General features: G+C 42.9%; 1 protein-coding gene across 4 annotated transcripts in view; it reads left to right on the forward strand.

The window, feature by feature from the left end:
- LOC122790444 (breast cancer anti-estrogen resistance protein 1-like) overlaps nt 1–26,150 on the forward strand; it is an 829,901-nt gene that overhangs the window by 577,008 nt on the left and 226,743 nt on the right. For all 4 annotated transcript variants that reach the window (XM_044057980.1, XM_044057978.1, XM_044057979.1 and 1 more), the window contains exon 4: nt 11,150–12,361. In XM_044057980.1, the coding sequence (XP_043913915.1) occupies nt 11,150–12,361 (1,212 nt within the window). The remainder of the gene's footprint in view (nt 1–11,149; nt 12,362–26,150) is intronic.

Genomic DNA, 26,150 nt, shown 5'->3' on the forward strand with positions numbered 1-26,150 from the left:
ATTCAAATATACCCATACTGGGACGATTGTCTGATTCAAGCAGAAAGCCAGGACTTGCTATTAAAACATCTGGCATTCATAAAGAAACTTCTAACCTCACTGGGGTACACCATGAATGAAAAGAAATCTCACCTAGTACCCTGCCAGTAGATTGTATTCCTGGGAGCAAGCTTGAACACAACTTCCCAGATGGCTTTCCTCACCCCAGAGAAACAGGTTTGTTTGACAACCTACTTCAAACTATTGGCCACAAAGTCCCAGCTATCTGTAAGGAAAGTTCTGCAAGCCCTGGGCTTCATGGTCTCTTGCATTCTACTAATTCTGTATGCAAGACTGCATATGAGGAAACTACAATGGTATCTAAAAAGCCTATGGTGTCAACATTCTGAGGACCTGGAGCAATGATTCCTTGTATAACAACAGTTTCTTTGGTGGGCAGAGGCCTGCTACCACAACAAGGGGCTCCCTTTCACTCCACCCCCTGCCGCCCAAACCCTAACAACAGACGCATCAGACTATGCATGGGGGCTCACTTGACAGGGCAGTGCATTCAGGGCAAATGGAACCCGAGACGGATGCACCTGCATATCAACCAAAAAGAAATGTTAGCTGTACAGAATTCCCTGACAGCCTTGAAAGACCGCATTCTTCCATGACAATTATTGGTAAAGACGGACACCACCACAGTTGTGTGGTACATAAACAAGCAGGGGGGAACCCACTCGTACTCTCTCGGCAGACTAGCCATGGCTCTGTGGACCACAGCCTTGAGCTACCAAGTGCACCTACAAGCTCAATTCCTGCCAGGCAAGGTAATTCACTGAGAGACGACCTAAGCAGAAATCTCATGGACCCACACAAATGAAAACTGGAACCAAACATATTCAACCTCTTGAGGAACAAATGGGGGACTCAAGAGGTAGACCAGTTTGCCTCCCCTCAGAACTACCAATTGGACAAATTCTGCACAAGGACTTCCCACAGTCAAGCTTGGAAAGTGGATGCCCTGTCCTTTACCTGGGAAAGCCTTTCGGTTTATGCCTTTCCCCCTCTACCTCTCCCCTCGAAGGTTCTGTAAAAGATCAAGCAGGACAAGCCAAGAACAATACTGATTGCACCAGACTGGCCATGTCATGCCACCCCCTCTTGCGCAGTATGACACTGCTGGAACCATGGCATCTGCCTCAGACCCTTTCCCTGCTGTCACAGCAGGCAGGCCAGATTTTGCACCCTCAGCTTCAAACCCTGAATCTTGCAGCCTGGCTAATTCCGTGCACTCTCCAATAGCATCCCTCAGTAAGCAGGTGCTAGATGTCCTTCTGGAGGCAAGGAGGCCTAGTACTAGAAATTCCTCTGCTGAAAAGTGGAGAAAATACTGTTCCTGGAGCCAGACTCAGGGGATGGGCATAAGCCCAGCTTACCTCATTCTTCAGTACTTAATAGAAATGCTCCACAAGCGCCTATCCTTCTCGTCAATTAAAATTTATGCCTCTGCCATTTCAGCACATTATAATACTGAGCCACCCCTCTTCTCTCACACCCTGCTAAATCAGTTCCTTAGAGGGGACAAAATTTTAAGACCCCCCCCCCCCAGGAGAGCCCCTACTCCAGCCTGGGACCTTAACTTTGTATTGGAAAAGCTCACTCTCCCTCTCTTTGAGCCAGCTGCAAATGCAGAGTTGAAATTCCTTTCTTGAAAAACAGCCTTCCTACTAGCCATCACTTCAGCAAGAAGAGTGTCTGAATTACAGGCGCTCATGGCAGTGGAACCCTTCATTGTCTTCCATGCAGACAGGGTTTCCCTCAGGGCCAGTCCTTCCTTTATGCCCAAGATGAACTCTAGTGTGGCCCTAAATCAGTCCATTCATTTGCCTACTTTTTTCCCTAATCCACAAAACAAAGGAGAACAAATACTGCACTCTCTGGATGTGCACAGACAACTTAGATTTTATTTGGGCAGGACTAAGCCTCTCAGAAAATCTGAACAGCTGCTAGTTGGCTTTGCTGCAGGGGTAGAGGGGAAGGCCATTTCAAAGCAAAGCATTTCTAAATGGATAGCCCATTGAATTCATTTCTGCTACAAGCACCATGGAAAACCTACCCCATAGGGGATAAGATCAGATTCCACCAGGGCTGCATCTACCTCTGCAGCCTTTCTCAGAGGAGTCCCTACCAGGGACATCCTAGAAGCTGCTACCTGGAGCTCTGTTCATACCTTCACCAAGCATTACCACATGCCTATTTTTTTCTAAATCCAGAGTTGGTTTTGCCACTGCAGTCTTGCAGGGCTTGATAGCTGGCCCTAATGCTCTCTAACTTCCCCCTCCCTTCCTTAGCTTTGGGAATCAACCCAAATGTGATGACTGCAACAGTGAAACACGAAGAACATAGTACAGTTGTGTACACTTACCATAAATGTAGATGTTCGAGTGTATTCACTGTTGCAGTCCTGGTTACCCTCCCTCTAGCCCCCTGACTTCTCTTGGCTCTACCTTTCCTTCTTGTTTGGTGTATTTAAGTTTTCTGGTGTAGTTGCTTTTTGATAGAGGTGTACCATAACATATAATAGCTTCCCATTGTGGGGGCACCTGACATCTGGGGCAAGAAAAACTGATGTAATGGCATCGGCTGCATGTTTTATACCCCTGACGACCTGACGTCATGGAAGAAGAGACAGCATCCGATGCAGGAATCCAAGACTCTGGTATTCAGGCCGGCTGAGGGCTACCTGCAGGCAGATAACCCAACTGTGATGACTGCAACAATGAATACACTCAATATCTATATTTATGGTAAGTGTACACAACTGTACTTTCTTTGTCAGTCTGGTGACTGTAGTCTGTATACCTGGTGATGGTGCCACCAATAACTAGAACATTTTTGCTATTATTATCTGTTTTAAACGTAAGCTATGTCTCCTTAAATGCACTACCTTCCTAGTTTGGTGATTACCTTTAACAGTATGTATCAATGTCATGATAGTCTGGACGGATTTTGGTGTATCTATGTGAGTTTGACACTGTGTTGATGAGGTGCCATGTCATGCATCTTGGAGGACTTGGGTTAGTGTTTTATTTATTTTATTTTATTCTATTGTTTTATTCCTTTGGCATACATAGGTTTGTGTTTTTTGACAAGGTCTAAGAGATTTGCCTGTAGCTGTGTATGTAAATGAATTTCTCACAGCTAGCTTTTGTATTAGGTTATAATAGCAGGTTGTCAGTAACCAGTAGGCAGTTGCTACATTACACCAGGTCACATAAGAAAATTAGTCTGTCCAAGGAAACAAAATTAACAGTGTATGGCTCCTTTGCTGGTGGCTATACAGAAAGGCTGAAGTAAAGCCTGGAAAGGCTACCTCTAGTGGTGGTAATACATTAGTCATTTAGGTTGAATTATATACAACACTGAATTATAAACAATTTAACTGCTGCTGTAATGGGAGGTTTAGGCTAGTGAGTGAATGAAATAAAAATAGTGAATAGGGTTTAGTGAATTGAATACACAAATTAGAGCTAGATAGCGATATTAAAGATAAACTAAGATAACACTAGGCTTTAGAGATGTATCAAAATAGGGAGAAATACAAACTAGCAATAAGAGAGTAACGGCTGAAGGACAAAAAACGCTAACAAGAAAAAAGCAAAAAGTCACACTGAGTTATGCAACGGCAGTAAATGCCACTGATTAGACAGTAGCATAAATAAAGCATACTAATAACAAGTGAATGCCTGTAGTAGGTACACTGGACATAAGCAATGGAGCCATATGGCTCTTTGTTTCTACTTGAGTGGATGCCTCCTTCCCCTGTAACTGCAGTAAATTGACTCTTACATTAGAGCTGTAATACTTACCTTATAGCTTTAGGACACCTTAGGAAACCTTGTAAACTGCAACAGCCTGACATTTGAACAAGTGACCCTTGTAAAAATTCCCAACATTGTATACTGTTTGTCTGTCTTTCCTGCTAAACATAAGTGAAATTACAGTGCTGAGTGCAAGTAACATTAAAATTAGAGTACTGAGTGCAAATTTTAGGCCCTTGCATTCAACTTATCTCTGGTGTGGTGTCTTGAGTCAATCAGGGTATTCCCTGTAACCACTCCTACTGCCTTCTCTTTTCCCCCACCCCCTCTTTCCTCAAACAGGTTAAACTGCTACAATTCAGTACAGGCATCATTTTCAAATCTAGGTGCTTAGGATTTCCCTCTCTCCTCCCCCCTTGGCTGACCTGGTGTGACGTAGTGCAAGTTTCTTCATTGTATGGATATTTTACTGTTTTTTTGTGTAACTGAATGACCTGCTGTTAAATTCTGATTCTGCACAGACTGCTTTATTTTTTTTTCAGAGGCTGTATAAGTAGCTAGTGACTTTACTGAATTTCTGTGGTAATATGTGTGTTTAAACTGAACATGTACCTAGAGAAAGTGTATAATCAGAGCTCCTCCTTGCTGCATGTGTTTTTTAATGTTTAAATTGCACACACACATTGAAGAAGTGCTTTTATGATTTGAATAACTTGGGCTAGCTAAACCTGAAGTGCTTTTACTGGCAATTTTCCAGTTGTACAATTGTGAACAATTGATTTCGTTTTTCTGGTATATCTTTAAAATCTGGCAAGTGTTTATTTACTGCATTGCTCTCTTGCTTAGGTTTCTTAGCTATAAATATTAGTTCATTCTGAAGTATGCTACTTTACCCCCCACCAAACCTTTCTGAATGCATTATTATTATATAATAACTGCCCATTGTTGCCTTCATGCTTACCCTAGAATCTCTGCTTTTCTCCTTTCCTAGTTGAACTCTACATTTCCCTACAAAACGGTGTCTACAGGACTGCAATCAGTTTCTCTCAACATTTAAACAGAGTAGGTTGCACACACAAAAAGCATTTGTTAAGCTTTCACTTACAGTGCTTTGTAATTAAGCAGGTCACCATATTGGTCAGCCATAGGGCTCTTTGTTTCTACTTGAGTGGTTGCCTCCTTCCCCTGTAACTGAAGTAAATTGACTCTTACATTAAGAGCTGTAATACTTACCTTATAGCTTTAGGACACCTTAGGAAACCTTGTAAAACTGCAATAGCCCTTCGTTCGCCTACGCTCGGGCTCTCTTCATGCCCCTCCCTGCCCCCAATTCCCTCCCACCCCCAGTACCTCTAAATTTATAGTACTATAGCCACTCCCCCACTTTCTAGATCCTATCTGCTTTCATCTGGGATAATTCCACCCACCCCAATTCTTCTACCTACATTTTAATAGCACCTGTTAGCTTTCACCTTGCATTCTCCCATCCCCCTTCCAGTACCTTTACCTCACCACTCTATCTTCTGGTGTTGCATCACCAGATAAAACAGTTCCTTAACTCACTAGCTGAATCACAGATAATGATATCCTCCTCTTTACTACCCCTCTTGTTCACACCATACCTCCTTACCTTGTATGAAAACCAGTTTCTCACGGGGTTTCAGGTCCCAAAAGGCCATACTATCACCCCAGCTGTAAATCCTTCCGCCTTCAACCATACTTATAGTACCAGATCCTATCCAACATCTTGTACAGTCTATCAACATCTCAACCCCAGGCACATTAGCTCTAGATCCACACACTACCACAAACTAATAAACAAATTCCTGAAGTTCATCACCAAGTATAGACTCAACCTAATACTTGGTGGTGATATTCACCCCAACCCTGGCCCACTCACTTCAGATACACATACCCCCTCTACTTGCAATCTAAGCTACGAATCTACAATTAATAGGCCAACTAACTCTCTCCTAGTCTGTCATCTCAATATTAGAAGCATTAATAACAAGGTACATGAACTGCATGCATTTCTGGATGTCCACTCCCCTGAGATTCTCTCTTTATCTGAAACCTGGTTAAAACCTAACACTAAAGACAATGAAGTGTTACCACCTGGGTACAACATACACAGGCTGGATCGTGCTTCGAGGAAGGGTCGTGGAGTAGCTGTACTGTATAAATCTGAGTTGAATGTCACCATAAATGTAATACAACCTCCTCAAATTAATAACTCAGAGATTCTTGCCACCAAATTGCAACTTAATAAAAATAAATGCATTAATATAATTTGTATGTACATTCCCCCAGGTAACAATATATCTACATTTGAAGCTATCCTGCACTGGCTATCATGTCACTACCCCCAAGAAACCCTACTACTTGGAGACTTTAACATGGACTGGGGCACCTGTTCCTCAGAATCCCCAACCACCCATATTAACCTGCATGCATTTACACAAATCATATCCACCCCTACCAGGATAGGTAAACCCAACCAAAAAGAAAGTATACTTGACTGGGTACTCATAAATAGTCACCCCCAACTGTACACCTCTGATACCCTCCTTAATGGCCTAAGCGATCACCTTCTCACATGTGTAATTAAGCACAAAACCATTAATTCCCAACAACCCTTACTCAGAAAGGTTAGAAACAATAAAAACTTTGACCCTGCCAAATTCCAACAAGAACTAAACTCATGTAATTGGTCTATTCTAAAACACCTCCCCTTAGAGGAAGCAGTATCATACTTTAACAACAAATTCCTTGATATCCTTGATTTGCATGTACCTGTTCGTTCAAAGAGAACCAAGGCAAAAACTGCGCCATGGCTTTCTATAGAGTCTAAACTCAAAGTTACCCTTAGAAACAAAGCATGGGCTTTATGGCGTTCTTCTAAAGACCCTCAAGATCACATTAAATACAGGCAATCCAGGAACAAAACCAAAAAATCAATTTTACAAGACAAAAAACAATACTACTGTAATTTACAGACAGTAAATCAAAATAACCCTCAGAGGTTTTGGGGAGGTTTAAATAATCTACTACATCCTGGACAAACTTCAACCCCAATCCCTGCTGCTACTATTGATAAAACCCCTGAAGATGTTTCTGATGGTTTTAACCAATTCTTTACTGAGACAATTCAAGCCCTAGCTAGCCAACTACCTCCTAGCTCCCCTGGTCCTGAAAGTAGCACCCCTAGAATCCTACTCGCGTTCAGCTTCCAACCAGTCGCCACTTCACTTAGCCGTACCTTGATCAAAAAATGAAAACCCACTACACTTTCTGCTGATAAACTCCCTGCTGAGTACCTACAGAAATCAGCTGATGCTATTGCTTACCCCGTCTCAATACTAATAAATCGAACCATAGTAGAAGCTAAAATTCCCACCATCTGGAAAATGTCCTATGTAATCCCACTTCACAAAGGAGGCAGCTCTACTGAATTCTCCAATTATAGGCCAATAGCTATACTCTCTCCACTTGCAAAGATTATGGAAAAATGTATTCATAGACAACTCATGCACCACCTAATCCAGAATCGCCTTATGGAAGACACTCAGCATGGCTTTTCACAGCACTACTTCAGCCCTCCTAGCCTTTACCAACACCATAAACCTTTCCAAGGCATTCAATATGGTTGATCACCAACTTTTAATCCACATCCTGCAAACATTCTGTCTAGATACTGGAGCCCTCCAATGGTTTCAATCCTACCTGAATGGTCGACAGCAGGCTGTCCTCTGGCAGAACAAACTCCCTAACCTTCTACCCAAAACCCTTGGAGTACCACAAGGCTCTATACTAGGGCCCTTGCTGTACTCCATCTTCATTAACGATCTTTATACTGTCATCCCAAAAGTCAGCTTTATCCAATATGCTGATGACTGTACTCTGATTTGCTCAGCCACATCTCCAGTAGAGTTATGGTCAGCTACCCAGACCACCTTTAATACAATAGAAAACTGGCTTTCTGAACATCGTCTGATCCTAAATCCCAAAAAAAACTAAAATGCTGTTATTTTCACCAACACGTAGGTCTACCGCTTTCACCTTTACCATAAAATCAAATGATGGCACAATAATCTCCCCTGACCCATCTACAAAACTATTAGGTGTCATCATAGACAATAATCTAAAATTTGACCTACATGTTAACCAAACTATCAAAACCATCAATAAAAAAACTAGGGTCACTTTACAGAATAAAAGCCTTCCTAACCCCTCCAGCTAAAATTGCCATAGCTCGCTCTCACCTTCTTTCAACCCTTCTGTATGCATCCCCTCTACTCTCAAATTTAAACAAGATTGTCCTTAACAAACTCTCAATTTGCTACAACCACATTGCCAGGTTTGCCACTGGGCTGCCTTTTAGGACACATCATTGCATCAATCTAAATCAGCTTGGGTGGCTTGAACTACCCAGCCTAATCCAGTATAACCAACTGATTATGGCCTATAAAATCCTCTATAATCCGGACAATACTCCTGCACTTAAAAATATGATCACCCCCTATAACAATCCTAGACCGCTTCGATCCTCTAACAAACTACTAATTCAGACTAGCATTTGCAAACTCTGTAAGTAGATCCTGGAACTCTGTTCCAGCTGATATTACCTTACTTTCCACCTTGGGTCAATTTAAAACTAAACTCAAACAACATTTGTCACTTAACCGGTTATGTCAATGTATCAAGCTTGGCTAACTCTCTCTAGAATGTGTAAAAATCTGTTAACCAGTTTACGGTGTAATTTAATCCTGACTTGTGCTCAGGATTAACTGTAACCTGTGGAACTTGTTTAACTTGCTTACTTATGTAATCTCTGTAAATAGTCTGTTTGTAATATGTAATGCTGTATCTGCTTACCCTTGGAGCTTTTCTCCCCGGGCCTCCGCTGAAAATGGACATGCATCCAGTCGGACTACCCCGGTCAACAAATGTAAAATAAAAAAAAAATAAAAATACCAGATGGCCAATAAGTAGGCTGTAACTAAATACTGAAAAAAAAATAAGGAGTAAGCACCGGTAAACTGATAACAAAGATTTCACTTATTAAAGCAGTAAGCCATAAACACACTTGTTTGGTTTTATGACCAAGACAATAGCCAAAGACAATTACGTGTCAAATGTGTACTGAATTCATGCTTAAGAATAAAATCAATCACAGCAGTACAACTAACCTGTAGTTAACTAGACAGAAAAAAGGTTGTGAAATTTATATTGTCCACAAGGATGTTGTTTTAACTGTAGCTTAGACTCTTTCAGTTCATGTCCTGTAGGATTTACGGTACAGGTGTGCTGCACAGAGTACAACTAAGTGCCTAACTGAGCAAACAAATGGTGATTTTAAAGTCTTTAAGGCTTCACACCTGCAGAAGCTGGCCAGTCTCCTTCAGTGGAAGCCAAGCTTGGGTAACTGGCATGTAGAACCCTCTACTCTCATCAGAGGCTGGTGCAGTTATGACTTTGCCTAAGAAAGTCCTTGTAGTACATTTAATCATACAGAACCCAAATGGAAAAGGGCTTTGCGGCCTTCTGCTCCTTCTCTGTAGTCTCCTGTTGTCTTTTTCACACTGTGCAGCAGTGCACTGTTAGCAGCTGAGCAATGAAGAATACCAACATAAGCAAACCTCCACTTATTAAAGTCTGTAAGGCTATAACCCCACAGAGGCCAGTCAGTCAGAATCAGCTGCTCTCCTTTAGTGGAACCAAAGCTTAGATAACTGGCTTGTAGGAATCTGTACTCTCACCAAAGGCTGGTACGTTGTGGACCTGGTCCTAAGAAGTAGCTGAAGGTCTTGCAGAATATAAAGTCAGCCAGAACCCAGATGGAAAACAATTTTGTGGTCTCCTCCTCCATCTCTGTGGTTTGCTAGAGTGCAGTTAGCAGCTCAGCAGTGAAGAACACCTTTGGATTCATTCATGGGTAATGTCTCACTTAATAGTGAAGAAAGGGTAAAGTGCTAGCAGGCTGCAGCATGCTAATTCTGCTCTGTCCTTTATAAGGCACACAATATTCAAATTCATAGTGATGGCTGGAAATGTTTAGTACCATGCTTGTCATGGTAAATAGCAAGGGCAGATTACAAATTGTATACAGTATCACATGGGATAGTGGTGTTTGATACAACAGCATACAAGTTACAGTTCTGAATCCCTGGCATTTGGAAACTGATTCCCTTAGGAAATCTTGGTAGATAAAGTTCACTGTTTAATCATCTCAAACACTTTAAAGCCAGCTTCATGCTACTTCCTAGCAAGAGTTAATCATTCCTCTGCAGGTGAACTTTATTGTTTCTGAATAAAAGGTGAGCAGTATAAACAGTGGTATTATTTTAGGACCTTAGAAATGTAAGCATATGTAAAGGCAATCAGGGAATATGACTTAGCTAAAAGATTGCCATGGATACATATTTGACTTGTGTGTAATAGAGACAACAGTAAGTGTACTTTAAACAAATGTTCCTTCCTTATCCTGTTAAATGTAGCCTGAACAAAGTAGTGGTAATCACCTTAAGTTTGTTTCTCCAAAAAATCAGACCAAAGTCTGAAGGTGGAAATAACTTGTTTGTTATGTGTAATACTTGACTAATGTCTGAGCTGGCCCAGTGGCACTGAGGCAGGGTGTCCTTCTGTGCTGCCAGTAACCTGAGTTCAGAAATGAACTTGAGCTGCTGGTAGGCATGGCTGAGTTGAGGAATGGGAAGAAAAGTTCAGTAATCATTAACCAACTCACCTGTTGGGGGCAGGGTTGAGGAACCGAATACTAGTGCAACTTCTGGTGGAGAGTAGGAGCCTTGCAGGTCATCTCAGGGTAAATAGGGGCAGTAACAATGTTCTTATGTCATTGCAGTAGCCATTGCCACCACTAGAGAACACCGCCAACTGCTTTAAGCATGATGGCTGGTGGTTGCATTGTTTACAACTTCCAATAGGATCCCTCGTTTCATGAGGTTAAACACTGAGATAATGCAAATCAATTTCCCAAGTAGTCAGGAGGCCTACCTGGCAAAGCATAACATCTGCAGGTATGTAGAATGAAGCTACTGCTGGATTCAGAACTGGGTGATCATGGAAGCCAGGGGAGACGTGTGGAGACAGTTATAGGTAGGGTGGGAAAAAATTATATACTTTGCTAACCTATATCTAGTAACATTTTATACGACCACAGTTAAGCATGGTAAAAGTAGTAAAGTGTAGGGATATCGGTAGTTATTTGAAACCCATTTTAAATAATAGGATTTAGCTAAAATTACTTGCCTTAGTCGTCGTGATTGCTGTAATATGATATTTATTTTCATGAATGCTAAACTGTTTTGTTTTTTATTACTTAGGTATATGATGTTCCTTCTTCCGTTCTTCGAGGACATGTCGAGTTTCCTACCAGTGAGGAGATCTACGATGTCCCACCATCTTTTGCTACAAAACTTGCCCTGGGGACAGCAATGCAGCAGACGCCTTTACCTCAGGTGCCATCACAACCACTCTGTGCTCTGCGTAAGGATCTATATGACACTCCCCCTGCTTTTATGAAGTCTTCCAATCTAGAATCTGAACACGATGTTTATTCTGTCCCCATGAACCTCAAACAAGAATCACAAAACATCTATGAAGCTCCAGAAGAACTTTTGGCTTCAGAAACACCACCCAGCCAAGTACCAGACACTGAGACAGATGAAAATGACATCTACCACATGCCATCCTTGGTACCTGAAGACATAGAATTTGTCAGTGGTGGGTTCAACCGCCTTTCTGTTTCAAGCAGTGGAAGCACTAGGTCAAAGTCTTCTACAGAGTCATGCAGTGGGCGGGAATCCAGTCTGTCTCAGTCAATGGGAAAGGAGATCGCTGTTGATGCAGCATATGCCATGGAAACCCTAGCACAGCTGCACCAGTCACTGCAGAGTTCTGTGGCGAGACTTATGTCACTGACAGGAGGTACATCACAGGTCCTTGAAAGTAGTTGCTTAGATGAGAAGGACATACAAGAGGCTGTTGTGATTTTCCAGAGCACTGTCCGTGATTTCTGCAATTTTGTTCATGGTGCAATGTCCAACTCTCCACAGGCTCCTGAACCAGCCCTGCATGGCAGCATAAGTCAGCAGCTGGATATCTTGGAAGAAGCGTATGGAAGTCTGTCATTACAAGGTCAAGCCCTTCATGCTTCTGTTTGGAACTCCCAAGGAGGAAAATCCCTTAGGAAAGGTGGGCAGCTTGACCAGCTTCTTCGACTGTGCCATCAAATCCTTGAAGCCATTGCCTGTGTTGTATCCCTTATTCAGAGCAACCCATCACTTATTTTCCGAAGGCCCAGGCTACCTTCAACTGAGAGCCTTTCTCGGCGCCCGCTCCCAGCTCTACCCTCTCAGTCTTCAGCTGACCAGCATTCGGGTGAAAGCCTACCTGCAGGTTGTGCTCGTAAAGGCAGCATACAGGACAGGCCTCTTCCTCCCCCACCAGTATATGCATCTGGAGAATCAGCCAGTGTACCTAATGAATACGAAGGCATACAGTTACTGGAAGAGTATGATTATGTCCATTTACAGGTAAGGGTAGCTAATGGTTTATAACTTTATTTTTTGCTTAGGTGTGTTGACTGATCCTGCATGAACTTTATAGCCACAACCTGGGCATTTAGAAATAATCAGTGTTGGTATAATTCACTTGAGAAACAGTACCCAAAAGAGAAACTTAAGTGAGGAAACGCAATTAAAAACTGCAAACTAGAAAATGTACTTGGCATAAAGATACCACAAAGATAGCCATAAAGAAAGTGGTGCTTAGCAATTGACTAACCCCATTGTGTGGAAATGTCATTTACTAGGATTTAACTAACTATAGATTACACTGGAATGGAGGTGATCATCTCGCTAAGATACATGAATCAGGTAGTGGGTTAAGCAAATGGTTTTAAAATGACTCAGGATAGTAACAGAGCAGAAAGTGGATTCTGTAACACTGAAATGGAGGAGGAGCTCCATGTAACAGTGCTAAGGCTAGATAATCCATGATCCTGCTTTAAAGTTGCATTTTCAGCATGGGTGCATCAGAGGAAAAAACATTCGTCAGCAGATGCATTATAGACTCCAACCAGAGACACCACTACATAGAATATACAAATCTTTGTAAAGATATTTACTAGTTTTTCTTTATTAAGGCAGCTTGAGTAATGTGCACATTTCCTGTGAAAAAAATAAGTGTTTCTGCATCCCAGTTCATGAATGCTCATGATAAACAGGTCTTTATTAAGGCACTCTGGTCTAAACGTGTCATTAATGCATGGTTATTGTATTATTCTCATAAACAACTAACCAGAAAACAGCCAATGAGCATTAGGAAAGAAACTTCAGTCTAAACAGAAGACAGAGCACAAGGTCTTTCTTTTTCTGAAGCCATGCAATATGTTTAAGACCCAAGCAGTGGGTTGCTTTTGGGTATTAGTAAGACATATGCATCTGAAGGTGTTTTTCACAATAATTAGCAAGCTTTTGATGCTGCCTGTAATGTCAGAGGAAAGTAGAGGCAGTTAATACTGAAGTTCAGGATTTATGTAACCCAGTGCCTTGTAGCCCTTTGTCTTCAGAGTGAACTTGTAAGGACAGCTTGAAACAGAAAAGGTCAAGGTGCACTTTCATTGTCATTTCAGAATAAAGCCAGATGCATATTTATTTAAAACAATAAATCCAGAATTCTCAGGCAGTTAACCAGTACTAGTAAATATGAAAGCTTTTCAGCCTAACTCATTTTATTAATGCAGCAACCAGAACAGACCAGAGTAACTGGGCAAAACAGTAGCCTTGTCCGAATTTTTATCCAATCCACACAGAATAACTGAATTAGGTGTCTTTCCAGACGGTATTTGAGAGTGTTACCTTCTGTTCTCCATGGTGGGGCTGCGGTAGCATTGTCGCCTCATAGCAAGACATTGTCCCGTTCGATTCTCAGCTAGAGTGCCTTCTGTGTGGAGGCATACGTGAATGGGGCATGCCTTCGTTGAAGGTTGTGCGTCAGGGCTGGTAACCCGGTACGTAAAAATCCACTACCAATCATTAGCGGACCGGAGTTTCGCTGTGGCGACCCCTAACCGAGAAAAGCCGAAAGACACAAACAGACCTGTTCTCCATCTGGATCTGTGCTAAAGTGAAAAGGACTCAACATATCACTTGGCAAGCAAATACCAAAAATGATAATCTGTTCACTGTAATGATGTGTGAACAGTTTAACTAGTCACTTCTTAACAGACTGCTTAGGTTGCAGACCTTGAGCAGAGCTAGAACACTGCAAACGTTTCAGAGAATTTGCAGAACAGAAGTCCATATTGCTTACATGTAAAGTAATTATGCTGGCTTGAATTTACACATCTTTTTTATTCTGGCAGAGGTAGAAATGACCATCATAGCCTTTGTTTTACAAAAAAGTCTGCATTTCACATTGTTATCCAGAGGTACATACCCTGTAGTAGGGGATAGGAATTCTAATAATTTATCAAATTCCTTGATTAAAAGATCACTTCAGATGCTCGCTGTATTCAATATATAGCCAAATTTATGGGATTATTTTATCACCGAAATTAGGAAGACCCTAAGAAATAACCAGATCAAAAGAGTGAAACAAACCTCTTTGTACCAAATGAATTTGCTGCTGTTATAAGTAGTACATGATTACTGTAGACATTGTTGAGTCCCACTGCTTCAGCAAACTGTTTCATTGAATGTTATGCACTTACCCAAGGTTGTAGAACCCTGAATGTGTTTAAGGGGGTGTAACATGCCTAAGCAGTGTAGAGGGCTTGCTCCCCCCCCCTACACACTTCACCCACTGCTATTAAAAACTTTTTTGATTTTGACATTTTGATGAATATGCAGTCAGTGTTGTGGGACTTGACAAAAACATGCCATGTTCTAAATATGCTCAGTGATGGACACTGTTGCCTTTTCAACAGTTATATTATTGATAGACCACCTTTTCTCTGCCTCCCAACCATTATCTTCTCTAATACCCCGTAAAACACTGTATATTCTTTAATGCGCTGTCTCTCTCTCATTTTTCTGTTGACTTCATCACCAGTCCCTGTTTTTTGTACCTTCTTTCCAAACAAAATTCCTCCCCTTCTTTCCTGTACATCTTCTTCCTCCTTCCTTTACTCTCGTATTCTCTTTATGTCCATCTTTAATTTCTCCACATTTCCCTCATAGTAAGTTGTAAAGCATGCCTCGTGGTTCTCTTGTGCATGGTGGTGTGCAACTACTCTTGGCTGTTAAACTCAAGTTATTTTGTAGGCAATGGATTTGTTCATGTTGCCAAAAGATTTGCATGGGCCATTTGTTTTCTTTTCTTATGAAATCTAATATTCCACTTCCTAAGGTAAGAATATGTCACAGTAAGTCTGCTCAAAGTTTTCTCCTCAGGACCTGTGCTAAAAATGTATACTGCCTAGTCCCATCTTGGGAGGAAGCCTGGTTCCCAGATTCATGTAGGTGTCCCAAGTAACTTGATCTTGGTCTTCACGCTACTTGTGTGTAGCTGTTTGAACTGAAACCAGATGGTTACCCAGAAATTCCTCATATCCAGTTTTGGGGAGTTGCAGGACTGCTGAATAACTACATGCAGAATGTTGTGTATAGAGGTAAGATTGGTGTATATGTAGGTAAAGAACACTGAAGAGAATTGATCATTTGATGAAGCCCAGTGTGACTTCTGTCCTCAGAGAAGCTGGTTCAAGAACAGTTGGTCACTTAACTTTCCTGCCATGTATCTCATGAACAATTTACACCCTTCCTGGTTATTATGTCCGCTTAAAATAGGACATAAGTTCTCTTGGGTGTCGTTTACATTTCCTAAACCTATTGTAAAATGTATCAAGACAAATTATCAAACATTCAAAACTTCATAAATGAGTAATTAATAATTCTAAGCAATTTAAATCTTGGTCATTGTAGTGCACGTAAACTACTGATGTTCATCGTGTTTCACTGTTGCAGTCATTACACTTGGGTTATCCTGCGGGCAGGCTACCCGCAGTCAGCCTGAATTCCAAAGTCTAGGTCCGGGGTCGGTTGCTGTCGCCTCTTCCATGATGTCAGTGCGCCAGGGATATAAAAGATGCATCCGACGCCATTTTCTTCAGTCTTTCTTGCCTCACGGTGCCCGAAGCAAAAGCATTTCGCAAGTACCGGTCGGCCGACTCCTGAGATTTTCAGAATCGAATTTCAGATCCAAAGTCTTTTCCAGACCGATGTCAGAAAAAGTTAATAATTGTATTTCTTGTGGGAAGCAAGTACCTCATAAGGATTTTCATTCTTACTGTATTCCTTGCCTAGGCCCAGACCACGACGTTGCTTGTTGTCGGTTTTGTGCACTATTAAGCGTCGGTACAATTTTGCTTTTCATTATTTTGGCAGAAGGTTTAACTATATAATGGCGTCGGAACAACCGACAACCGGAATTCATAAAAAACGCAAGGATGAAGACAAGGACAAGCATCCGAGGTCCAAAACCGACGATGAGGCTTCCGCTAAGCTAGTCGTCAGTTCGCCGGTTCTCAGTGAGGCGCTTTTGCAGCCCCTGACACCTGCTACCTCAGAGCCACAGGCCGCTTCTGACTCCCACGTGGAGCCAACTGGGCCTATGGAAAGGTATTGCATCCTTGGAAACAATCCCCTCAGATGGGTCTGGAGCCGCTGTGCAGGCATCGGCTTCTGAGGGTGTTTTCAGACCAACACAGTTATATGTAAAGCCATCTTCAGCTTCAAACCCAAAGACTAAAGCAGCTCTAAAGACAAAGAAACAAGTACAGCATTCTCCAGGACAAACTTCCATGCCTAAAAAACAAATGCTCGAAATGGCCGAAGACCTTATTACTTTGATCAGGGGTTCCCATCCCCCTCCTGATAAGAGGCCTAGGCAAGAGACTGAATATGAATCTTCAGATCAGATTTCCATTTCCTCTGATTCCTCCTCTGATGTAGAATACTCTCTTCCTCCCTATGAGGATTCTGATGCTGAAGAATCTATTCCTTCAGCTTCTCCGCATGAAGATTACTCATTTGGGGAAACCCTGCATACCATGAGGGAGCACTTTCATTGGGAGAGCCAGGATTACTCAGAATCTAAGAAAAGGCTCAGATATTTTCTTTTACTTCCCCAGCACAGGCCCCTTGTTATTCCCCCTGTTCTGGACATTGTGGGTGATGTATTTTCAGAGTCCGGCCTGTCTCCAGACTCCATACCCCCTGCACCAGTTAAGCCAGACAGATAAAAACCCGGTCCCCTCTGATAGAGGTTCAAGGGCACTGGACAGATGGGGGAAAAACGTTTACACTTCTGCTACTTTGGCCATAAGGGCCTTAAATTGTCAATTTCATATGCTTAAATATCAGCAATACTTAATGTCACTATTAAAACAGAAAATGTTGACTAATTCTGAATGTCCAGACAACAAGGAAATGCGGGATTTAATGCATGCAGCTGAACAAGTGGGAAAGCATACTTTGCAGTGTGGTTTTGATTCTTTGGAGGCCTCTTGTAGGGCCGCTGTAATGGGTTCTGTGATTAGAAGGCATGCTTGGTTAAAGGAACAGAATCAACCTGATCATGTTAAAGCAAAATTGTTAGATGCTCCTTTACAGCATGATACTTTGTTTGGTGTTAAGGCAGAAGAGGTGCTGAAGAAAATGGAGGATAAAGTGAAATCTATGCAAACAGTTAAAGATTTCTTACAGGTCCAGCCACCCAGATTTAGCAGGAACTGTCCTTCAAAAAATTGGCCCTTTCCAGTATCAGACAGGCCACAAAGAGGCAGATACAGAAGCCCTAGAGGCAGAGCCCAGCCCCAAGGCTCATACAGGCCTAAACAATGGGGTGCTTCTACCTCCAAAAGCAGAGAAGACAACTCTCAACCTTATAGGAAACAAGTCACAATGACTTTCCTCTACCAGTACCAAACACTTTCCTTTTGGAAGCTCCCTTAGGGGGAAAACTAGCACTTTTTCAACAAAACTGGCACATAATTACCCAGGACAAATGGGTCTTGAATGTAGTGTCTCAGGGCTACAGGTTCCACTTTTGCACCCTGCCAAATGCAAGAGGAATGTCAGACCTGCCACACAATCAATGGGCAGAGGCACAAAAGCAAGTTTCATCCCTTATGGACATGGGGGCCATTCAACGAGTACCACATCAGGAGCAGGGACAAGGTTTTTACTCACGACTTTTCTTGGTGCCCAGAAAGGACAAAGCCTGGAGATCAATACTGGACCTGTCTATTCTAAACACTTTTCTGGAAGTTCCAAAATTCAAAATGTTAACTCTGCAGCAGCTTCTGCCCATGCTGGGCAACAAGGCTTGGCTTGTAACTTTGGACCTAAAAGAGACATACCTGCATGTTCCAATCAGACAATTTTGCAGAAAATACCTCAGATGTTCTTCATCTCACATTGCTGCAGTCCTTACATATGGGTAGTCCGCTGTCCTCGGACGGCCCGAATACCAAAGTATAAGGCTGACGTCGGTCAAGGCGCTTAAGACTGACATCAGGACGTCAGGGTACAAATGCGCATGACCGACGTCATATCCTCAGTCTTTTTTGCCGCATGGTCTGATGCAGAAGCAGCGTTGCAAGTGCCGTTCGGCGTTCTGAAATTTTTCGAGTTCGGAGTTTCAGACCGAATCAAAGTTGGCTAAGTACCCGTTGGGGAATATTTTGGTTTTTCTTGCCTCAGTGTTTTACCGGATGTCAGAAAAAGTGAATAACTGTATTTCTTGTGGGAAACAGATACCGCATAGGGATTATCATTCTTTGTGTATTCCTTGTTTGGGGCCTGAGCACGGCGTTGTTGGGTGTCGCTTTTGTGCTAGGTTCAATAAGCGCACTATTGCGAAGGTTAGATTGTGCTAGGCTGGTCTTCGGAAGCGGTGCAATTATAATATGCCGCCGGATTCTCCGCCCGCTTCTTCCAAGAAGCGCAAAGACAAAGCAGTTAAACCCAGGCAAGAAGAGTCGTCCGTTCGGACGCCGGTTCTTTAGAGCCGTCAGTGGAACCGGTGGTTCCGACGGAGGCTTCTCTGGAGTCCCAGGGGGAGACTTTGATATTGCAGGATGTGGCCTCTCAGGAGGCAGGTTAGGCTGAAGGGGCTTCTCAGGTTACTGTACTCCCCTCCCTTCCTAGGGTGGTTAGGCCCTCTCCTTCTGTTTCCAAGGCTTCTCCCAGAGGCAGGCCAGATTTAGCTTCTGTTGGTGTCTCTCCTAGTGCAGCAGGGTCTGTGCCCAAGAAGCACATGCTTAAAATGGCAGAAGATTTGATTACTCTGATTAGAGGTTCTTTGCCCCCTCCTGATAAGAGGCCTAGGGTGGAGCCAGAGTTGGGGAGTTTTGAGCAGGCTTCGGATGTTTCGGAGTCTTCGGCTGAAGACTTGCAGGAGTACTCTCCTTATTCTAATTCTGATGCAGATGATTCGACTCCTCCTGCTTCTCCTCCAGAGGATTTTTCTTTTTCAGAGACCCTTCATTCCATGAGGGAGCATTTTAAGTGGGAAGGTCAGGACTTCTCTGATTCTAGGAAAAGGCTGAGGGAATTTTTGCTTTTACCCCAGCATAGGCCCTTTGCTATACCCCCTGTTCTGGATGTTGTGGAAGATGTGTTTGCAGAGGCTTCACTTAATCCTGATTCTCTGCCTCCTGCTCCTGTTAAACTGGATAGGTATTACAGGGTGCCTGAGGCTCATAAATATCTTTATAAGAGTCCTAGGGTGGACCCAGAAACTGTTAGTCAGGGACCTAAGGGTGTCAAGGCCTCTGTTGTAAAAATTCCGGTTCCTCCAGATAAAGAGGCCAGAGCTTTGGATAGATGGGGAATTAAAGTCTATACATCTTCTACCTTAGCTATGAGGGCTTTGAATTGCCAGTTTCATATGTTGAAATATCAAAATTATCTTCTTTCTCAATTGAAGTCTAAGGTGGATGCTCTGGCGGAAGGCATTGAGTGTAAAGAATTACAAGATTTGGTGCATGTTTCTGAACAGGTGGGTAAGCATTCTTTACAATGTGGTTTTGATGCTGTACAGGCCTCGTCTAGGGTGGCTGCCACTGGTTCAGTTCTTCGCAGGCACGCATGGCTGAGGGATCAGAATTTATCTGATCATGTTAAGACAAGGATTTTGGATGCTCCTTTACAGTCTGATGTGTTGTTTGGTTCACCTGTGGAGTCAGTCTTGAAGAAAATGGAAGACAAGGCTAAGTCTATGCAGGCTGTTAAAGATTTTTGCAAGTTCAGCCTCCAAGTTTAGTAGGAATTGGCCTGCTAAGGGGTGGACGTATCCTTCTTATGATTCTCAGTCTAGGGGTAGATCTAGACGTGGTAGGGGCAGAGCTCAGAGTTCTTTCAGACCTAGAACAGGGAGTTCACCTGCACAATCTTCGGGGGAGGGCAGGGGCCAGTCCTTTCGTAAACAGGCCCAATGACCTACCTTTTCAGCTGCCAGATCCTTCTTGCCTGGCAGCACCTTTGGGAGGAAGGTTGGCACTTTTCAAGGAAAATTGGAATTTGATTACACAGGACAAATGGGTATTGGATATCATTCACCGAGGTTACAAGTTTTATTTCCATACCTTGCCTCCTTTCAAAGGCATGCCGGACGTTCCTCCTCAGCAAAGATTAGAGGCTCACAAACAAATTTCTCTGCTACTTCAAATAAGGGCCATACAAACGGTCCCTCTGCCAGTAGTGGGCCTAGGATTTTATTCTCGCCTGTTCCTAGTACCAAAGAAAGGGAACACGTGGAGACCAATCTTGGATTTATCTATCCTCAACACATATCTGGACATTCCCAAGTTCAAAATGTTGATGTTACAACAGCTTTTACCTCTGCTGGGCAAAGATCACTGGATGGTGACTCTGGATCTCAAGGAGGCTTACCTTCATGTTCCTATCAGGCTCAGTTGCAGAAAGTATCTGCGTTTTCGGGCTGGGACTTCTCATTATCAGTTCTCTGCATTGCCCTTTGGTTTATCTACTGCACCCAGAGTGTTCACGAAGGTTCTGGCTCCAGTGATAGCTTTCTTCAGGCTAAGAGGAATACAAATCTATCCTTATTTGGACGATTGCCTGATTCTGGCCCAAGGGAAGGACGAACTTCTTCATCATTTACAGTATGTGATAGCAGTGTTAAGATGCCTGGGGTATTCTGTGAACGAAATAAAGTCCAGTCTAGTACCCTCTCAGGACATGTGCTTTCTGGGTGTGAGACTGAATACAGCATCCCAGATGGCCTTTTTGACCCCGGACAAACAAAAGAATCTTTCTCTTTACTTCCATCAATTGTCTCGTCAGTCCAGGCTGACTGCAAGGACAGTCCTTTAAGCATTGGGGTTCATGGCATCTTGTATTCTGGTACTTCCCAATGCCAAACTGCATATGAGGAAGCTACAATGGTATCTCAAGAATGTATGGACACAGCACTGCCAAGATATGGACACTGTCATTCAGATAATACCTTGCATTCAAAAGGAATTTTTGTGGTGGGCTCAGGAATGTCACCTAAACAAGGGACTCTCTGTGACCCGGCCAGAGGCGAGTCAGATTCTAACGACAGATGCCTCAGACAAAGCTTGGGAGCTCATCTAAATGGAAAGTGGGTACAAGACACGTGGCCTGCCAGACTTCAACATCTACATATCAACTTGAAGGAGATGTTAGCAGTCCAATTTGCATTAATAGCTTTCAAGGATTTACTTCTTCCAGGGCAGGTGTTGGTTCTAACAGACAACACAACTGTCATGTGGTACATCAACAAGCAAGGGGAACGATTCTTATCCTCTATGCAGACAAGCAATGATTTTGTGGGAGACTGCTCTCAGTTTACAGCTAAATCTTCAGGCAAGGTTTCTGCCGGAGCACAGAACTCCTTAGCAGATGTGTTGAGCAGACAAATTATGGATCCCCACGAGTGGAAATTGGATCCTCATGTATTTCAGAAATTGACAGTGTTATGGGGAACTCCAGACATAGATCTGTTTGCTTCTCCACTAAACTACCAGCTGCCAAAGTTTTGCACAAAAGGTTTCATCCCACAGCCTGGAAAGTGGATGCTCTCTCATTCAATTGGAGCAATCTTCATGTGTATGCCTTTCCACCTCTGCCTCTCCTCCCAAAGGTACTCCTGAAGGTCAGACAGGACAAGCCAAAGATGATTTTAATAGCTCCAGATTGGCCTCGACAGCACTGGTACCCATTACTGAGAAGTCTGGTACGGAGCCTCCATGGCCTTTGCCTTGATTCCACACCTGCTGTCTCAGGAGAACAGTCATTTACTCAATGTCAAACTTCACTCTCTACATCTAACAGCCTGGCATATTCTGTTTTAAACCCTGGAGGGTCTCAGCTTCCACAGCAAGTTTTGAATGTTATTTTGGAGGCCAGAAGGCCTAGTACAAGGAAAGTGTACTCAGATAAATGGAGGAGATTTTTATTTTGGAGTACAGCAAAGGAATTTGATGTTTCTAAGCCTAATTTAAGTGTGGCTCTTCAATATCTTACTGAGTTACTGGACAAAGGCTTGTCCTTCTCCTCTATTAAGGTTCATGCTGCAGCAATTTCTGCTCACTATGACTGTGACCCACCATTGTTTTCTCATCCTTTGTTTAAGCAATTCCTTAGAGGGGCAAAGAATATAAGACCCCCAATAGAGCTCCTACTCCTGCTTGGGATCTCAATTTTGTGTTGGAGAAACTCACTCTACAACCTTTTGAGCCTGCAGCTACTGCCGAGTTGAAATATTTATCATGGAAGACTGCTTTTTTGTTGGCCATTACCTCTGCGAAGGGTTTCTGAATTACAGGCCCTTATGGCGGTTGAGCCTTTCTTAATTTTCCATAAGGATAGGGTATCTTTGCGTACTAATCCTTCCTTTATGCCTAAAGTGGTTTCTAGTGTGGCTTTAAACCAAACTATTCATTTGCCTACTTTTTATGCAAACCCCAAAATAAAGGGAAAAGATTTTGCACACTTTGGATATACACAGGCAGTTGCGGTATTATTTGAGCAGAACTAAAGGGTTCAGGCAGACTCAGCAGTTATTTGTTTCATTTGCTTTGGGTTCTCAGGGCAAGCCTGTTTCAAAACAAACTATTTCTAAGTGGATTGGTTTTGTATTGCTTTCTGTTATTCCCATCATGGTAAGGAGATTCCAGCTGGGATTAGGCCTCATTCCACTAGGGCTACTGCCACTTCTACAGCTTTTTAAGGGGTGGCTACTAAAGATATTTTGGAGGCAGCTACTTGGAGTTCAGTGCATACTTTCTCTAAGCATTACCACCTTCCACTTTACTCTAAATCTAGGGCTGGTTTTGCCACTGCAATTTTACAAGGCATTTTGGCAGCTCCTAATGCTTTATAGTTTTGCCATCCTCCCTTAACTCTGCTTTGGGATTCTACCCATATGTAAGGACTGCAGCAATGTGAGATGAAGAACATAGTACAGTTTTGTACCTACCATAAATGTAGATGTTCAAGATCCACATTGCTGCAGTCCAATTCCCTCCTCCTTCCCCTCTGTAGTTAGAGGTGGTGGTGTGGTTTGGGTTGTGAATATTGTAAATATTGTAAATAGGATTAGTGCAGGGGTGGTTGGTTGTTTTTTGCTGTCTTTTGGTTTTGGCCTTTCTTTTTAGAGCCTTCTGACATCTGGGGCAAGAAAAGACTGAGGATATGACGTCGGTCATGCGCATTTGTACCCTGACGTCCTGATGTCAGTCTTAAGCGCCTTGACCGACGTCAGCCTTATACTTTGGTATTCGGGCCGACCGAGGACAGCGGACTACCCATATGTAAGGACTGCAGCAATGTGGATCTTCGAACATCTACATTTATGGTAGGTACAAAACTGTACTATTCATAGCTGGCTCAATGCACTACCAATTCTCTGTGCTGCCCTTTGGCTTATCTACTGCACCCAGGGTCTTCACAAAATGCCTGGCACCAGTAATTGCTTTCTGCAGAAAAAAAGGAATTCAAATATACCCCTACTTGGACGACTGCCTTATTCAAGCAGAGAACAAGGACATTTTACTGAAACATCTGGCATTTGTAAAAAGATTGCTAATTTGCCTAGGGTACACAGTAAACGAAAAGAAATCAAAACTGGTACCTTCTCAAGAGATAATATTCCTGGGTGCAAGCTTAAATACAACTGCACAGATGGCTTATCTCACGCCAGACAAACAAAGGCAACTTACTTCTTACTTCAAAATGTTGGCAACAAAGACCCGGTTATCTGCAAGAAAAATTCTGCAGGCTTTGAGCTTCATGGCATCCTGCATTATGCTAATTCCATATGCCAGACTGCATATGAGGAAACTAATATGGTATCTAAAATGTGTTTGGACTCAACATTGCCACAGCCTGGGAACATTAATAACCCTCATTTCTTGCCTGCAACAGGAATTTCGATGGTGGGCACAGGCCTGTCACCACAACAAGGGACAGCCATTCACCCTACCCACAGCCAGGCAGTCAATAACAACAGATGCATCAGACTATGCCTGAGGGGGCACACATGGCAGGAAAATGTATTCAAGGCACATGGTCCACAAGCCAAATGCATCTTCATATCAATCAAAAAGAGATGCTGGATGTTCAGAATGCCCTGGCAGCTTTCAAGGATCTACTTCTTCCAGGACAACTACTGATAAAGACGGACAATACTACAGTCATGTGGTACATAAACAAGCAGGGAGGCACACATTCCTACTCCTCTGCAGACAAGCCATGACTTTGTGGGACACAGCGTTGACTTATCAAGTACACCTGCAAGCACAATTCCTGCCAGGAAAGAAAAATACTCTGGCAGACGAACTAAGCAGAAACCTCATGGATCCCCACGAGTGGCAACTAGATCCACAAGTCTTCAGCATGATAACAAAGAAATGGGGATGCCCGGACATAGATCTATTTGCCTCCCCTCACAACTGCCAGCTACAGAGATTCTGCACAAGGACTTATCACAAGCAAGCATGGAAGGTGGATGCTCTGTCATTCAGCTGGAAAACCCTAACAGTATATGCCTTTCCTCCTCTGCCTCTCCTCCCCAAGGTACTCCTAATGGTCAGACAAGAGAAGCCAAAAATTATTCTGATTTCCCCAGACTGGCCCTGCCAGCACTGGTATCCAATCCTAAAGAGCTTGTCTCAAGGCCCAGCCTGGAAATTACCTCTGATTCCTCACTTACAGACTCAACGAAATGAGCAGATTTGGCACAGCCAACTCAGGACCCTAAATCTGGCAGCATGACAGATAATGTAGCCATTCATAGCATAACTCTCTCTAAAGCAGTGATGGATGTTATTTTGGAGGCCAGGAGGCCTAGCAACAGAAAATCTTATGCAGAATTCTGTGCCTGGAACCAGGCACAAGGAATTGACACGTTTGTACCAAATATTCCTCAGATTTTACAATACCCAACTGAAATGCTGGACAAAGGCCTATCTTTTTCATCAATTAAAATCCATGCCTCTGCCATTTCAACTCATTACAATATGGAACCACCTATTTTTTTTACATTTGTTGCTAAGACAGTGCCTCAGAGGGGCCAAAAACATAAGACCCCCAAGGAGAGCACCAATACCTGCATGGGACCTCAATTATGTCTTGGAAAAACTAACACTGCCACCTTTTGAGCCAGCCAACACAGCTGAAATAAAGTTCTTATCATGGAAAACAGCTCTGCTCCTAGCAATAACCCCTGCAAGATGAGTGTCAGAGTTACAGGCACTCATGGCTGTGGAACCTTTCATCATTTTTCATCCAGACTAAAGCTTTCCGAAAGACTGAGCAACTTTTAGTGGCATATGCTGCAGGATCACAATGAAAGGCTATCTCAAAGCAGACTATTTCAAAATGGATAGGCCACTGCATTCATTTCTGCTATTCACAACATGGCAAATCAGTGCCTAAAGGCATTAGGCCACATTCCACCAGAGCAGCAACCACTTCAGCACCCCTCCTCAGAGGAGTACCAACCAAAGACATTTTAGAGGCTGCAACTTGGAGTTCAGTGCACACTTTTACCAAGCACTACCACTTACCTCTCTACTCTAAATCAAGAGCAGGCTTCGCCACTGCAGTTCTGCAGGGCCTTACAGCCTCTCCTAATCCTATTTAGACCCAACCACCCAACCTCAGCTTTGGGATTCAACCCAAGTGTAATGACTGCAACAGTGAAACACGATGAACATAGTACAGTTGTGTACCTACCATAAATGTAGATGTTTGAGTGTATTCACTGTTGCAGTCCAGGTTACCCTCCCACCATCCCCCTTTTCTTTGCTGGGACTTATCTGTA

This window comes from Protopterus annectens, chromosome 16.part0 (genome assembly GCF_019279795.1).
Source record: "Protopterus annectens isolate FY-2018-M chromosome 16.part0, PAN1.0, whole genome shotgun sequence".
NCBI classification, from domain to species: Eukaryota; Metazoa; Chordata; order Ceratodontiformes; family Protopteridae; genus Protopterus; species Protopterus annectens.